The sequence below is a fragment of the Mustela erminea genome, chromosome 1 (assembly GCF_009829155.1).
Source record: "Mustela erminea isolate mMusErm1 chromosome 1, mMusErm1.Pri, whole genome shotgun sequence".
Lineage (NCBI taxonomy): Eukaryota > Metazoa > Chordata > Mammalia > Carnivora > Mustelidae > Mustela > Mustela erminea.
In genome coordinates, this window is record NC_045614.1 from 128,368,478 (window position 1) to 128,383,003 (window position 14,526).

General features: G+C 40.8%; 1 protein-coding gene across 5 annotated transcripts in view; it reads left to right on the forward strand.

Moving 5' to 3' along the window:
• The window catches only part of GOLIM4 (golgi integral membrane protein 4), an 80,908-nt gene that overhangs the window by 39,666 nt on the left and 26,716 nt on the right, over positions 1 to 14,526 (forward strand). For all 5 annotated transcript variants that reach the window (XM_032341732.1, XM_032341733.1, XM_032341735.1 and 2 more), the window contains exons 2-6: positions 6,505 to 6,579; positions 7,744 to 7,793; positions 9,091 to 9,144; positions 10,485 to 10,635; positions 14,344 to 14,426. In XM_032341732.1, the coding sequence (XP_032197623.1) occupies positions 6,505 to 6,579; positions 7,744 to 7,793; positions 9,091 to 9,144; positions 10,485 to 10,635; positions 14,344 to 14,426 (413 nt within the window). The remainder of the gene's footprint in view (positions 1 to 6,504; positions 6,580 to 7,743; positions 7,794 to 9,090; positions 9,145 to 10,484; positions 10,636 to 14,343; positions 14,427 to 14,526) is intronic.

A 14,526-nucleotide genomic window follows, 5' to 3' on the forward strand; every position in this document is an offset into this window, starting at 1 on the left:
ATATATCTTCCTTTTTATCATCTCTTTTGCTATTCTACTTAAAAATCTTTAACCACAGGGGCACCTGGGTGGGTCAGTCAGTTAAGTGGATGAGTCTTGATTTTCTGATCAATATGATCATGATCTTGGTGTTGTGAGATCGAGCCCCACGTCCAGCCCCTCATTCAGCACGAAGTCTGAGTTTCCCTCTCCCTTTCCTTCTTCCCTTCATTCTCTCTGTCTCTGTCTCTCTCTCAAATAAATAAATAAAACCTTAAAAAAAAAAAAGACCTTCAACCACAATTGTCAAAAGCACAGATTTGTTCATTTTAATCTTTATAATCTGTAAATTGATAAAGGTACTTGCAATTCTCAGTGTTTTCACAAGTTGAATTGTGTGACTTTCATACAATTGTTTGTTTTTTTATAAAGTTAAAACCTTATGTTATCGTCAAGACTGAAAGCAAAATTTTATGGGCTGTTGCTTCTGCCGAAGAAACATTGCCCTCCCTTGGTTTAAGGTGTTAAAACACTTAGCAGTGTTTTCTGTCTAATTTTGGAGTGTTGTTTTTTAATTCTGCGTTGGAGCAGTCCTGCCCTGTCATGGATATGTATTTTTCCCATAAGTGGATGGATACAGCTAATTTCTCTTGTGACTTTCAGAGGAAGTCAGAGTTAAAATGGAAAATTGCTGTAGGAAGTTAGCATGATTTTAAACTCTGGAGTGCTTGAAGGAGGAGTAAAACCTCTTTCCATTCTCCACTGCATGGAAAATATTAAACTCCTTTTCAGAAAGCAGGGGAGATGATGAGTATTATGCATTCTCATCTTTTTCTCATGGGTTCTTGTGATTCAAATCCTATCTCCATTGCAGTGTTATTCTGCATTTAAAATCTTGAATGCCAAGATTAAATCATTATTTCTGTCCTTATTTTTCCTTAAACTTGTCTGGTGCTTTGAGAATATTCATTATGTACCTTTTTTGTTGTAGAGGTTCTAGCAGTATTAGTTTATCTTGACTGATGCCCTTGACTTCAGAATATAAATAGAAAAATAGAGATAGGTGACAAGGATTGATTAGCGATCTTCGATCTTCGTTCTAAGTGAAACAGTATACTTATCTAGATAAATCACTAGCTCAAAAGCCTGGAGAATGCGTGGTAAAAGAATTAAGGGTAGTGTGGGTGTATGTATGTGTGTATTTAGTTGATAGGGAAATTTTCTAGAAGAGCTATAGGGATACAAAAATTCTATCTGGTCCGTTTTACTGTCTTCCAGTTTTTATTTAAAAAAAAAAAAGGCTTATGAGTTTCAGAGCTGTGGGACTGATTATTTACTTCTTTTTTTTTTTTTTAAGAAAAATTTATTTTAAGTAAAAGGGAAGCGGGATTAATGTTTTATTACTTTTTCGAGTCCCCTACCCTCTCTCCATATATAACTGTGTGAGTGTGTGTATCCATCTATCTATCTATAATATATATAATTACTTCATTATTATTAGGCTTTAATTGTAGAGTTGAAAGGCTCTGGGACTCCTCTGATTCCTTCTCTGGCAATTTTAAGCCACCACAGATAGGAGAAAACAGTATTTTCGGACTTTCGAGCATTTACTCGAAATAATATGTGCCAGCACTTGGCACATATTAACTCATTTAACACTGACATCCACCCAGAGAGAAAGATACTGTCATTATTCCCACATACCGTGTCAGGAGACTGAGGTACAGAGACGTTCAGCAGCGTACCCCATACGGAGTAGATGTGGAATTTGAATCTAGACACCAGAGTCTGTGCTCTCAAGCATTGTTACTGCCCGCCTCTTTCCCTCTCCCTTTCTTTCTTGAATTTGCAATTCCAAGGGTGAATTTTCACTCTCACCTTCCCTGATGTGTGTCCTCAGCTTATCTTCTAAGGCTCCTTTTGGCCTCGTTTTCCTTTTTCTGTACTTGCGGAAGGAACGGCACTTCTCCCACTTCCCACCTCGGTCACTCGCTGCCACTACCTTTTCTCACCTCCCCCTTGCTCATGTTCTTCCACCCTGAAACTCCATTCCTGCATTCTTCAGTTATTTTACGTCAGGACCAGGAACTGGTGCTGTAATAATGGCTTGACCAGTTCTGAGGAAGAGAACATTCATAGTACAGTTACCTCATGGTGTGTATGTATAACCTCTATTCCTGTTTACCACATCTTTTTTTCACTGCCTTTGCAAAACCACATTCTTCATGCCTTAGATCTTGCTATTAGTGATGCCTTCTTATTCATCCGTGAATATCTCAGATTTCTCAAGAACTTTGAATTTTGACTGTAATCCACGAACATGTCTCTCTCTTTGTAGATACCGTGCAGCATCTGTTTAGGTTACTTACGAAAGTTTATAACTGTGTATCCTAGGATTTTCTGGCTCTTGAGACAACGCTGCTATTAATGTGTTGAGTGTGTAAATTCCCAAGGAGCATAAAACTGTCAAAGACAGTTGTGTGATTCAGTATGATAAATGGGTACTTTGGACTGGCTGTTGGCACATTATTTACCTGACTGCATTGGAGGGAAGAGGCTAGAGAATGGAGCACGGTCTCCCACCCTCTCATCCCATCCGCTGTAGTCCCTCTCTCTACTTGGTGTAATCAAGTGGACCCTCCACTTTTACTGAAGATGAAATAATACTGATGAGTTTTCTGCTTCCCGGTGCAAAGACAATCATTACCTGATTACCAAGTCCCATACACGACTGACTTTGCAACAGCAAGTTTGCAGTGATTGCTGCTGTATATTAAGTAAAGAATTTCACCAGATTGTAATGTGCAAACGTAGCGTTCCCCCTCTGTTATTTCCCATCTGTCATTACCATTCCATAATAAGGTTTAACCGCTCGGAGTCTGAGGTGGCTGGCGATGGTTGGTGAGCAGCCCTGTCCTGTTTGTCTTGTTGACTGTGCTGCTGTCTTTTAAAATCATGGATGTTTCTAGGCTGGAATCATTTCTCTAGTGGTCCTGACCTCCTTGGGAGCCGCTAAACTTGGGCCCACCCCACCCCCCGCTGCCACTTCAGTTCCATTGGAAAAAAGATCTTGACTGTTCTTCCTGTTCCTTTCTTTGAGTGATGATGTACGTGCTTGCTGAAATCATCTGTGGTGTATCCACTTCGTGCACTAAAATTCCATTTTAACTGGCCTATTTATGTTTCCATGACCCTCCACCCAGACCTGGGAACTTTGGCCAGTGGATTAGAGGACAGGGAGTGTATTTCCTCCCAGCAGGAGGGCTCAGGTGTCCCTGTAGCATCCTGTTGTTGCCTCTGGAATATCAGGATGGCATTGTAATATACCTGTTTCCCTGTACATTTTTCCCACCCGACTGAAATTCTCAGAGACTGTAAGCATCAAGTTTTGAGCTTGGCTTAGTGAGATCCTTATAGTGCTAATCTTTTTTTTCCTCCACCTTGTTCCAAACATCATTCCAGATGATACTATTAGTACCAATTCAAGGAACTCCTTGGTTTTAATAGGCTTTTAGAAATTGGCAGAGGGACTTATATACCATATAGATTTATTTAGAGAAAAGTGTAATTTCTCATCAGTGGACTTACAGCTTTTTGGAGTTCGGCTACCTTCAGCCCAATTTCAGACCTTTGTGCCTTTGCCCTGTGATGTCTTCCAGAAATGCCTTTCTCCCGTGGCACCCTTTTCTATAAAATTGCTCTTCATTCTCTGGCTAAAATTAACAAGTCAGGAAATGACAGATGATGGCGAGGATGTGGAGAAAGGGGAACCGTTCCTCCTACACTGTTGGTGGGAATGCAAGCTGGTGCAGCCACTCTGCAAAACAGCATGGAGGTTCCTCAAAAAGTTGAAAATAGAGCTACCCTATGACCCAGCAATTGCACTACTGGGTATTTACCCTAAAGATACAAACGTAGGGACACATGCACCTGAATGTTTATAGCAGCAATGTCCACAATAGCCAAACTGTGGAAAGAACCTAGATGTCCATCAACAGATGAATGGATAAAGAAGATGTGGTATGGTATATATATACAATGGAATACTATGCAGCCATCAAAAGAAATGAAATCTTGCCATTTGTGATGATGTGGATGGAACTAGAGGGTATCATCTTAGCGAACTAAGTCAGTCGGAGAAAGACAACTATCATATGATCTCCCTGATATGAGGAAGTGGAGATGCAACGTGGGGGGCATGGGGGGTAGGAAAAGAATAAATGAAACAAGATGGGATCGGGAGGGAGACAAACCATAAGAGACTCTTAATCTCACAAAACAAACTGAGGGTTGCTGGGGGGAGGGGGGTCGGGAAAGGGGGGAGGGGTTACGGACATTGGGGAGGGTATGTGCTATGGTGAGTGCTGTGAAGTGTGTAAATCTGTGATTCACAGACCTGTACCCCTGGGGCTAATAATACATTATATGTTTATTTAAAAAAAGTATTAAAAAATTTTCTCTTCATTCTCAAAGCCAGCCGAGACATGATGACCTCTGATATTTACCTCACTGCTCTCCCACCCAGAGCTCATCCTTGTCTTTCCTTGGGCTTAAATATACTTTTATTATTCTAAATGTATTCAGCTCTAATTATACAAAAAAATTACCTTACCTATTTACTGTGTTAAACTTGAACTGCTTGTGGCCAAGGCCCGCGTCTCTTTTTCCATTTCGGCTCAATAAACACAGAGTTGCATTGGATCCTTTAAAGTAACAGCACTGGCAGGGAAAGAGGTCATCTGGCAAAGAAAATAGAACCCAGGTGGAAAAGGGACTGGGGCAGGGATTGTTGGGTTCACTAAGTGGGAGGCTAGGGCTGGTGGGGAAGCCGAGACAGGCACACACGCTGCCGGCGGATGACACTGTGCCAGTCTGGGTGGTGGCAGCATTCTGAGGGGTGTGCACAGAGGTGTTAGCAGAAGTGTGAGTAGAGGTCGGGGCTGTGGTAGCTGTAGAGGGAACCCAGGAAACAGAAGGTTTCTGTGGCTTGACAAGATGAGACATGAAGCGTGGGGAAAAGGTGGAGGACGCAGGAGATGCTGGAGGACGCAGGAGATGCTGGAGGATGCAGGAGATGTTGGAAGGAGGACAGCAGTAGCTGGTCACTGGCAGCTGTGACCCTGGAGAAAGGGCCAGAGGGACAGGGCATCCCTTCGAGCAGCAAGGGGTTATAGCAGGTGTGAGGGAGGGAATGGCTATGACCATGGCACTTTGGGAAGGCCAGTAGTGTTAGGCAATTGGGTGTGTTGTGCCTGGTGAGTGAGTGAGTGATGTTTGAATTTTGTCTTAGGTAGCTAAAGGCAGCTGAAGACTGGTAGGAGAACCAATTGACAGCTTTGGCTTAGTTTGGCCAGGAATGAGATCATATGTGACCATAATGCTGCACAAACAGGACTCAAAGCACGCATCAGAAATTCAGGTTTTTCCCCCTTTCTTTGCCTTTTACAAACCACTCTGTGAGGCTGGGTTTTCTGTCCTGGAATGAAATATTTACAGTCTTGGATACTTCTCGACTTCTCTCAGATTAGGAAAAAAAAAAAAAAACTTTTTATCCATAAACACAGTCTCGATCTAGTAAGTATTACATCTGGTTTAGTCCATATTCATACATTTTATTATATAAATAAAATGCCCATCTTATTATTTTATTCTTTCAAAGGCAGAGCTTTTCCTCCTCTTCTAGCTCCTGTTTGCTGTAAATGTGCAGCCTGAGGTGGGAAGGAGAGATCTGATAAGCTCCTCCTCCTCCATTTTCCCCCATGACATCCATACTTCCTCTCTGATCACCAGGCAACACTGGCTTCTTCAGTGTAGACAGGGCAGGTGAGGATAACCGAGGACAGGAAAGTCTGACAGCATGGCATCAGTTTGCCACTGGTGTCTCGCCATGGCAGATGTGAACCTGACCTTCATAGGTTCTCTTTGAGTCCCTCCCCACTTCATTCTGTGGCTCTCTCATGGTGTTTTCCTTCATGTGGAATGCACCATCTCTTTCATGCCAGTAGGGTTGCTGAGGTTTACTCACGGGTCCAGCAGCCTTAGTTCCGGCTCGGATCATGTGGACTTGGCAGTACTCATGGGATAAGTAGGTGGAAAAACCCCAGAGTCTTTAGGAAATGCTGTTCTAATACCTAAGAGAGAGGTGGGAGTTAGAAATATGGATATGGGGCTGACTGCGGTGCAAACGGTGGTAGAAGTCAAAAAAGTGGACACATTTGCCCAACAAAAGACCGGGAACCTCACAGAGAAGGTTTTGAGAAGGAGCCGGCAAAGAAGGTGGAAGGAGGGAGCATTCTTTCAGAGTATTGCTTCTATGAAGGAGCAGACTGTGCAGAAGTCAGCTCAGACTTGTCATTTGTGGCTGTTTTTGCCCAGAGTATGGAACTTACAAATGCACACATTTTTATTTTATTTGTGAAGACTCTATCAAGTGTTGTTCCCCCCCCCCCCATGTTGAAAATTGATACTAGTTTTACTTTGGAATTTCTAATTATTTGCAGACAAATTTTAACTTTTTTCTTTCAGTTGTCTATGAACACAGATCAAGATTAGAGAAATCCTTGCAAAAGGAAAGACTTGAACATAAGAAAGCAAAGGAAGGTAAATATAAATGCAGTTTGTGTTGTTTTTTTTTATCATACTTCCCTTTGAAACATTGTGTGCTAGCTTTACTGTTTTGTTGTTGTTGTTGTTAACAAATTTCTCAAATCAACTCTAAGTCACTTTTATAGGTAGACAGAGAAAGTCAAGCACTATATTATGCATCATACAGCACAGTAATTTCTGCTCAAGACTGGATTCCGAATCTTTTATTCAGTGTGCCACCTTGAGGCAGTTCACGTTACTGGTTACGCATATTGTATCAGAAATAAACAGCTTTTCATCTGAATATTACACACATTATGTTACTCATGCCTGAAAGTTCTGTCCATAAAGAACCAGGAAGTAACAGCATGTGTTTCTGGAATAGGACAGATTTGATATGTTCATATACACACACACATAGATACATACATACATACAGATATGTGCATTTACAACATAATAAATTGATCACATTGTATGGCGTCTCTCTCTCTCTCTTTTTTTTTTTTTTTTGTTTGCTGTTGGTATGGTATCTTTTAAGTTATGCACTTGTTTTCATCTTGTGAAGGCTTTTATTGGCATAGCTGATTGGTTCCATGTGAAAAATTCGTATCTAGCATAGGCTTTATGCAGCATGTGATTTGAAATGATCCACATTCTTATTTTTATTTATTTGTTCATGTTTTGTGAAATCATGTGAGGAAATATTAATTGGGTATTCTGTTTAATTATGTTGGTGTGGGGTAGAGGGAGGGAAAAGAGGAGGGCAGTATGGGTTAGGATGTTTTACTGACCCTTGGCTTAAACCTGTAGGAAGAACAGGAGTTTAACATCATTAAAATACTTTGATAGGATTTGGGTTGTTCTTGTCTTTAAATGCAGAGTGATTTTATAGAGCCATCTAGTGGATAATAAAGCTTTAAGAGCATTAAGATGGTTTTCATGGTTTGAGGGCTCTTTTAAAGTCCTGAGTGATTTTAGCGTGCCATCTAGTGGAGAGCAATAAATCATATCTGTCTTTAGATGTGCCTTTTTTTTCTCCCCTCAATTTCAAGGAGAGTTGATCACAGAGTGCACATTCTAAATTCATTTTTAATTATTTTGTTAAAATGCATATTTTCTTTATTCAAGATATGAATGAGTTAATTACACTCAATTTTCTCCACTTTTTATTTTCAGATTTTCTTGTTTATAAGTTAGAAGCCCAAGAAACACTAAATAAAGGAAGGGTAAGTTTTGGATTTTTTCCTCAATTATTTTATGAAAAGGAGAGGGAAGTAATAGTTGTAAAATCTTTTTGTTGTAAAAAAAAAAAAAAACTATGTTGATCATTGGGGCTGTAGGGCTGAAATACACACACATACACACACACACACATATGTATTTATTGCTGCCCAAAAATCCTGCAGTGTTACTCTCACAGTCCAAATTAACCGGATAAAAGCAAATTTTTCTCTTACTCTAAGAAAATATATAACCATTTGTTCAATGAAGCACTGTCATTTTGGGGGTATTAAAACTGAGAAGAGTCAGTTCCTCTGAGAGCCGGGAGGCTGACAGCTTTCAGCTCTTCCCTCCTCCGAAAGCCCCAGCTAAAACTGTATGCTTTCTGTTTGCATTTCATAATGTAGCTTCTTTGTAGTAGCAATAAAACAAAGCAACAGAGCAAAAATGCAGTTCATTTTAGAAATGGTGAAAAAATGGAAGAAACAACTGGTTGTGGGTGTGCTTGTATGGAAGCCAAAGCGGGGGTTATGGCACATCAGGTAGATGACCCAGCGAGGGGAGAAGATGGTTGGGTGTCTTGTGCACAGACTACTTATGGCTTGCCCAGGACTGTGGATGTGTGTGGGGTCCGTGGGGTCCACATGTCAGGATGTTCAGCTGGGACTCTCACCTATACCACCGGAGCATGGCTTAGGCTCGCTTCAGCCCTGGCTCTGCTACTAAAGGAAATGTTTGCCCTTGGCTTATTCTTCATCCTTTCTCCATCTCTTCACTCTGTGAAATGGGAGTCTCATTTGGGTAAAGTAATATATGGAGAATTCCTTATCCACTGAAGCACAGGGAAGAGAAAGCACCTTTTCTCTCCACTTTCTTAAGCCTTGCAAAGCTTATGGGGCCTGGACCTAGTCAGTTTACCCCCACGTCCCCTCGGAGCACTGGGCACAGTGTATCAGCGGTGCACAGTGACTGTCTCAGGACAAGTTCCTTGTGCAAAGAACCTTAGCTCTGCTCAAGAGGGGAAGTAAATCATTTCCAGGGCTCCTGCTACAGCGCTGTTTTATGATCCCATGTCTTGCTTTTTCTTTATTAAACTCTAGCAAGCTTACAGGAATGTTAAGGCTTCATTCCTGCCATTAAATAAAGAGATGGCCCCAGAGACATCGTGGTTCAAGCATAGAGTTCATTGTAGCTTATATAAGTGAAATAAATGGAATTCTTCTGTTAAGTGCTTTAAGATATGTTTAGCAAGAGAGCTAGATTCGTTATCTTTATGTTAACTATTTTCTTTTCCATTTACAGCAAGATTCCAATAGTAGATACAGTGCGTTGAATGTGCAACATCAGATGTTGAAAGTGAGTAATTAATTTAAAGTTGTTCTTTATGAATGAATGAATGAATGAATGAATGAAAGAGTTAAGTAACTCAGGAGATTAAGGAAAGCTTACAGAAAATTGATTTATGTGGTAGGATGGTACATTAAAGTTATATTTCACTAAAAATGACATAGAATTGTAATGTTCCCTCATCTTACCACCCAATTTCAACAATTTTAGTTAGCTTGTTTTACATTTTCTTGCAAATCAGTCTCTCTGGTCACAGAGTTTTTAATTTTATTCTTCTCTTTATCCTTTAAGGCTTTTTTGTTCGTGTTTGCTTGCTCAGTTTCTCACAGTGGTTTTCCTTAGATGTTTCTTTTATCTTAGGCACACTGGAGGCAGTCGAATGATTAAACGCCTCCTTCACGTTACTAATATTGAATGTGTCCTTTTACCTACCAAAGGAACACGATTTATATTTAAAGATTCTCCTTCCTTGGTTCTTGGGTAAAACTCATTATTGTGTGTCAAGAAGACTTAGAAAGAGGGGGAGAGTGGAAGGGAGAGATTCATGATTTCCGTCAGGATAGCAGAGGGGAGTGGATGCCATCAAGTGTGTTGCACAGCAGGCCATCCCTGCCATGATCTCCGTGCCTCCAGCCTCCCTCCCTTGCCCGCCTCGCTTTTTGTCTGGTGTTGTCTTTCCTCCTGTATCAGGAGAGCGAATGCTTTTCATTGAATCCAGAAGTTTTCATGGTATCAAGAAAGCAGTGCATGGATTAAAACATACCATGCTTTCACATTAGCATTTGGGGACTGTGGGATATACCTAGATGGTGATTTCAGTGTCATATTATGACTAGGAGTAAGGTAAATAGGAATCATTCCATGAACAATGTGTATTACTTGCCCCAAAGGGAAAGAAATCTTTTTCTTTTTTTTAAACTAGATTACCAGGAAGCCTGAAAATTAAAGAAAGGAAATAAAAAGTGTTGCTGGGGAAACACCAGGTTGAAAGAGGAAGTCTGGAATAGCTGTGGAGGGGTGATTTTTCTGATCGCTTTACCTTGTCTCCACAGCAATTTGAGCTGCTGGGAGTCTCCCCACTCCTTCCCCTTTCCATCTCCCATGGCTAAGTTCTAACTTCTTGTTGTTTTTGCCGACAATCAAAATGAAGGGGAAAATTGTTTTTGGCCATGATCCCAAACCCTTGATTTGAAATGTAAGGGAAATGGAGGGGAGCTGCCCCAATTAAAAGCAACCCAAGGAAAACAGAGCCTCCTGCTTCATCTGTTCTTTCTTGAGAGAGAAAGGCTGTAGATTCTGTGGTATAATTTAGAGAAGGTACATCTCTGCTCAGGTTCTCATCTTTGCAGAGTCAACACGAGGAGCTGAAGAAACAGCACAGTGACTTGGAGGAGGAACATCGCAAACAAGGAGAAGACTTCAGTAGGACGTTTAATGACCATAAGCAGAAGTACCTGCAGCTACAGCAAGAGAAAGAACAAGAACTTTCTAAGCTAAAAGGTACTTGGAAGTCTGATTAGCTAGTTTATATGAAACTAACTACTCAGTTTAATGTTTCAGAAAAGCAGTAGAATTGGGTTTGTTTGCACCACATTTCCAAGGTGGTGCTTTACCCGCCACTTACTTCTTTGTAACATTTCACAATTATCCTTATCCCTTGGGGTTTGTTTAGGAAACAGAATAGAATACTTGGTGTTTCTCAATGGGGCACATTGGCCACACCGGGCAAGACAGTTCTCATTTTACATGTGTTGTAAGATATTTAGATCTCTGACCCCAACTCGCAAAATGCCCTCAGTGCTCCACATTCAGTGTGATGAGTGATCAAGGTCATCCCATGCATTTCCTGATCTCCAAGGAGCCAAAGAAACTAGTAGTAGAGCTACTACTAGTGATCAACAGTAGTTGATCACTAGTAGTAGCTCTGAAAAGCTCAGGATCCACAGTCAGAGCCTGGTGACCCCTGGCCTCTTCAGTTGCTAGTTATATGACATGGACAAATGGTATGATCACCACAGGTCATCATCTGTAGAACTGGGATACTCATAAAAAGTTATCAACTCTATGGTGAGTTCTGTGAAGTGTGTAAACCTGGCGATTCACAGACATGTACCTCTGGAGCTAATAATACAATATATGTTAATAAAAAAATAAAAAATTATTTTAAAAATAAATAAATACCCCCCCCCAAAGCTATCAACTTCATAGGGTTGGTGCGAGGGTTATGTAAAGCAGCTAGGACAGTTACTGACATAGGATCAGTGTAAGCTTGAGGTATTTTCATAGTATTTTTTTAATAAAGATTTTTATTTATTTATTTGATAGAGGTCACAAGTAGGCAGAGAGGCAGGCAGAGAGAGAGGGGGAAGCAGGCTCCCTGGATGTGGGGCTCCATCCCAGGACCCGGGGATCATGACCTGAGCCGAAGGCTGAGGCTTTAACCCACTGAGCCACCCAGGTGCCCTGAGGTGTTTTCATAGTATTAGGTAACAAATTGTATCACTCTGAGTGTATGCAAATTCTGAAAAAGAAAAATATTGTGCAGTCACCTATTCAGGTGCTAAATAGGTTTGAAGTGTGAGAATTGGTTTAAAAAGTCACATGGTGCTTGTGAAAATAACGGTGGAATCCAAGGAAGGTCTGTGGTCCAGTTAATTCTACTGCGCCAAACAATATTTTGATTTTATATAAGATATCATCATGGAAGGAAGCTGAGTGACAAGAACTTTGACCTTCTCTGTACTTTCATGTGCAGTTTTGTCTATAAGTATTTTCAAATAATAAGTTATAACAAAAAGGCACAAAAGAGTTGAGTAGCCATTGAGGCAGATTATGAAAGGTTAAGGTGGTCTTGAGTGAGTTGGGCCATGTCTACGCAAGAGCTATAGACATGCAGGGACGTTGGTTGGCTGTTGGTGATCTGGCAGATGGTAGGGGTCATTAAGATAACAAACAGAGAAATGTCGTCACAAAGGAAGTAATAAAGCATGTTTTCTAATGTCTACTCTATAGTCCTTTCTTTGAAGCAAAGTGCATTTAGAGTAAAATTTTAACAAATTATGTGTAGAAGTTATAAATCAGAACCATGGAAAATAGGAGGACACAAGTATGTGAGTTCTGCATACTGAAATAATTTAAGCCTCATAACCTGGTCTGAACTTTCTGGCCGCCAGGACAGAAAGGGACAGGCAGTAAGTAATGGGGCTCTTATCATCAGAAAGGGAACATACCTACCCTGTGTGGAGGGAGAAACAGACAAAGGGGAAGAAAGAGAAGAGGCGAGAGAGAAGAGTATTTCTGGTCTCCATTGATTTTTGGAAGAAATTTCTCAGAGGCCTTAACAGGGTGTGACAGTGCTTTTGATGACAATTTTATGAGCAGTTTCTCCGTCGGCACTTGTGCTTGATTCTGATCTTTGATGAAAGCTTCGGACGGTAAGTTAAACGTATGGTGATGGATGCAGGTCAGTGGTGGCAACTCAGACATATAATCCAGGTAGTCTCTGGTCAAGTTTAATGTGATACCAGGGGAGAACTTAGAATTCCTGGGAGAGAAACTGGTCGCATGGAAGCTTAGATAATTATTCTTTTCATTTCTGTTATAATAATAGCTGACACTCAACAAATGTTTACCATGTGCTAGTATCAGGTGAAACTCTTCATGTAGTTACTTTATTTTAATTCTCATAACAACCTATAAGCTAGGCATTGTGCTTAGCCTAATTTAACAAAGGGAGAAACTGAAGCTTTATAAACTTAAATAACTTACTCAGGGCAATACAGTTAAGGCACAGAAGCAACTGCCATTAGGTTTATGATCTGAAACTCTTTTAGAAGCTAGCAGTTTGGGTATTTGTGTGTACATACATGTGTATGTGTGTATGTGTATGCCCGTGTGTGTATGCGTGTGTGGTGTGTGTGAGAAGCCCTATCCGGTCAACAGTACACTGACAGTCCCCTTGGATTGCCAGTGGTCCTATTTTGACCTTTGAGATAGAACCTTCCCCACCTTATTCTTGACCTCTCCCCTACACCCAGTTAGCCATCCAGAGCTCAGGGGTGAGGCAGGGACAATAAAGGTATAAAAATGGACAGAAAATGTGATGAGAGATGGCGACGGGCACTTCACTTCAGTGCTGAGTGCCACACTGGAGAGCTAGTGTTTTGTCTGCAGTTAGTGACTGCCACTCAGGGACAGCTTTCCCAGCACAGCACAGACTCAGACCTGCTGTCTCAGCATCATTATTAACAGCCACTGAAAAATGAATTATGTTGTCACCTGCCACCATTCACCTTCTGCTGAGTCATGTCACCTGAGAATAGCCTCATGTTGCCAGGTCTTAGTAAACCCAGATTTTTGATTTTTAAATGGTGCCAACTCTTCATATGTGGAAAACTCCTCATAGGCCAACACTGCAGGGGTCGGGGGGGAAAAATGTGAGTTGGATTCAGACTGTCAGTTTATAACATCTTATGTCCAGATATAGCAAAAGTAAGAAATTCACCAAGAGGGTAGGAGAGGTGGGCCTGGAATCTTAAAGTCACTGAGGCTGTTCCCTGAACAGTAGGCTTGAGATTAAAGAGATTATAGGACTTTTCTGAGACAGCTACAACCTCACATTGCTGCCCTGGAAGGAACTGTCCTATTGCTGTTGGGAGGGGAATTTGTATCAGGCAAGAACTCACTGGTAGGAGAAGGAAAATATACTGAGAATTTTTAAGCAGGTAAATGAGGTTTCTTTCTGTCTCTTTGTTTCTTGAGTTATCTTTGTAATTAAAATACTTCTGGGGTCTCTGGAAATTATTCATGCTATGAGAAATAGGATTTGTACTTTTTGTTAACTTTCTTTTTAATTTGTGGAGAAACTCAAATCTTACTCCATCCTCGCCCGTTACATTTTATTCCTGAAGACTTGCTTACAGAAATACTTCATTTTTAACTCCTGAGTAACTAGAAATCCTTACTTCTGCACCATGTGTAGCTTCCTTAAAAGTATTTAAACTGCCGAACCAGATTGCATTAGAATGGCAAGCTGAATCCATGTCACATCCCAAAATAATAGAATTTTTCTTGATTTGGCATACAATACTGTCAGAGTTAAAAACAAATCCTAAAAATAGTTGTGTGAAGGTTTAGATATGAAAATAATGGAATCAGAAGCCAGAAAAATCTCAAGGCTTTATGCATGATTTTTCCCCCCACAAATAGAAACCGTGTACAATTTGAGAGAAGAGAACAGACAACTCCGAAAGGCACACCAGGATATCCATACACAGCTCCAAGACGTCAAGGTAAAACAAAACCTGGCATCTGACTGCTTAGTATTGCCCTGCTTTACCTTGTAGAACAGTTTTACGTGTCTTTCCCTAATTGACCTCCATTACAAACCTA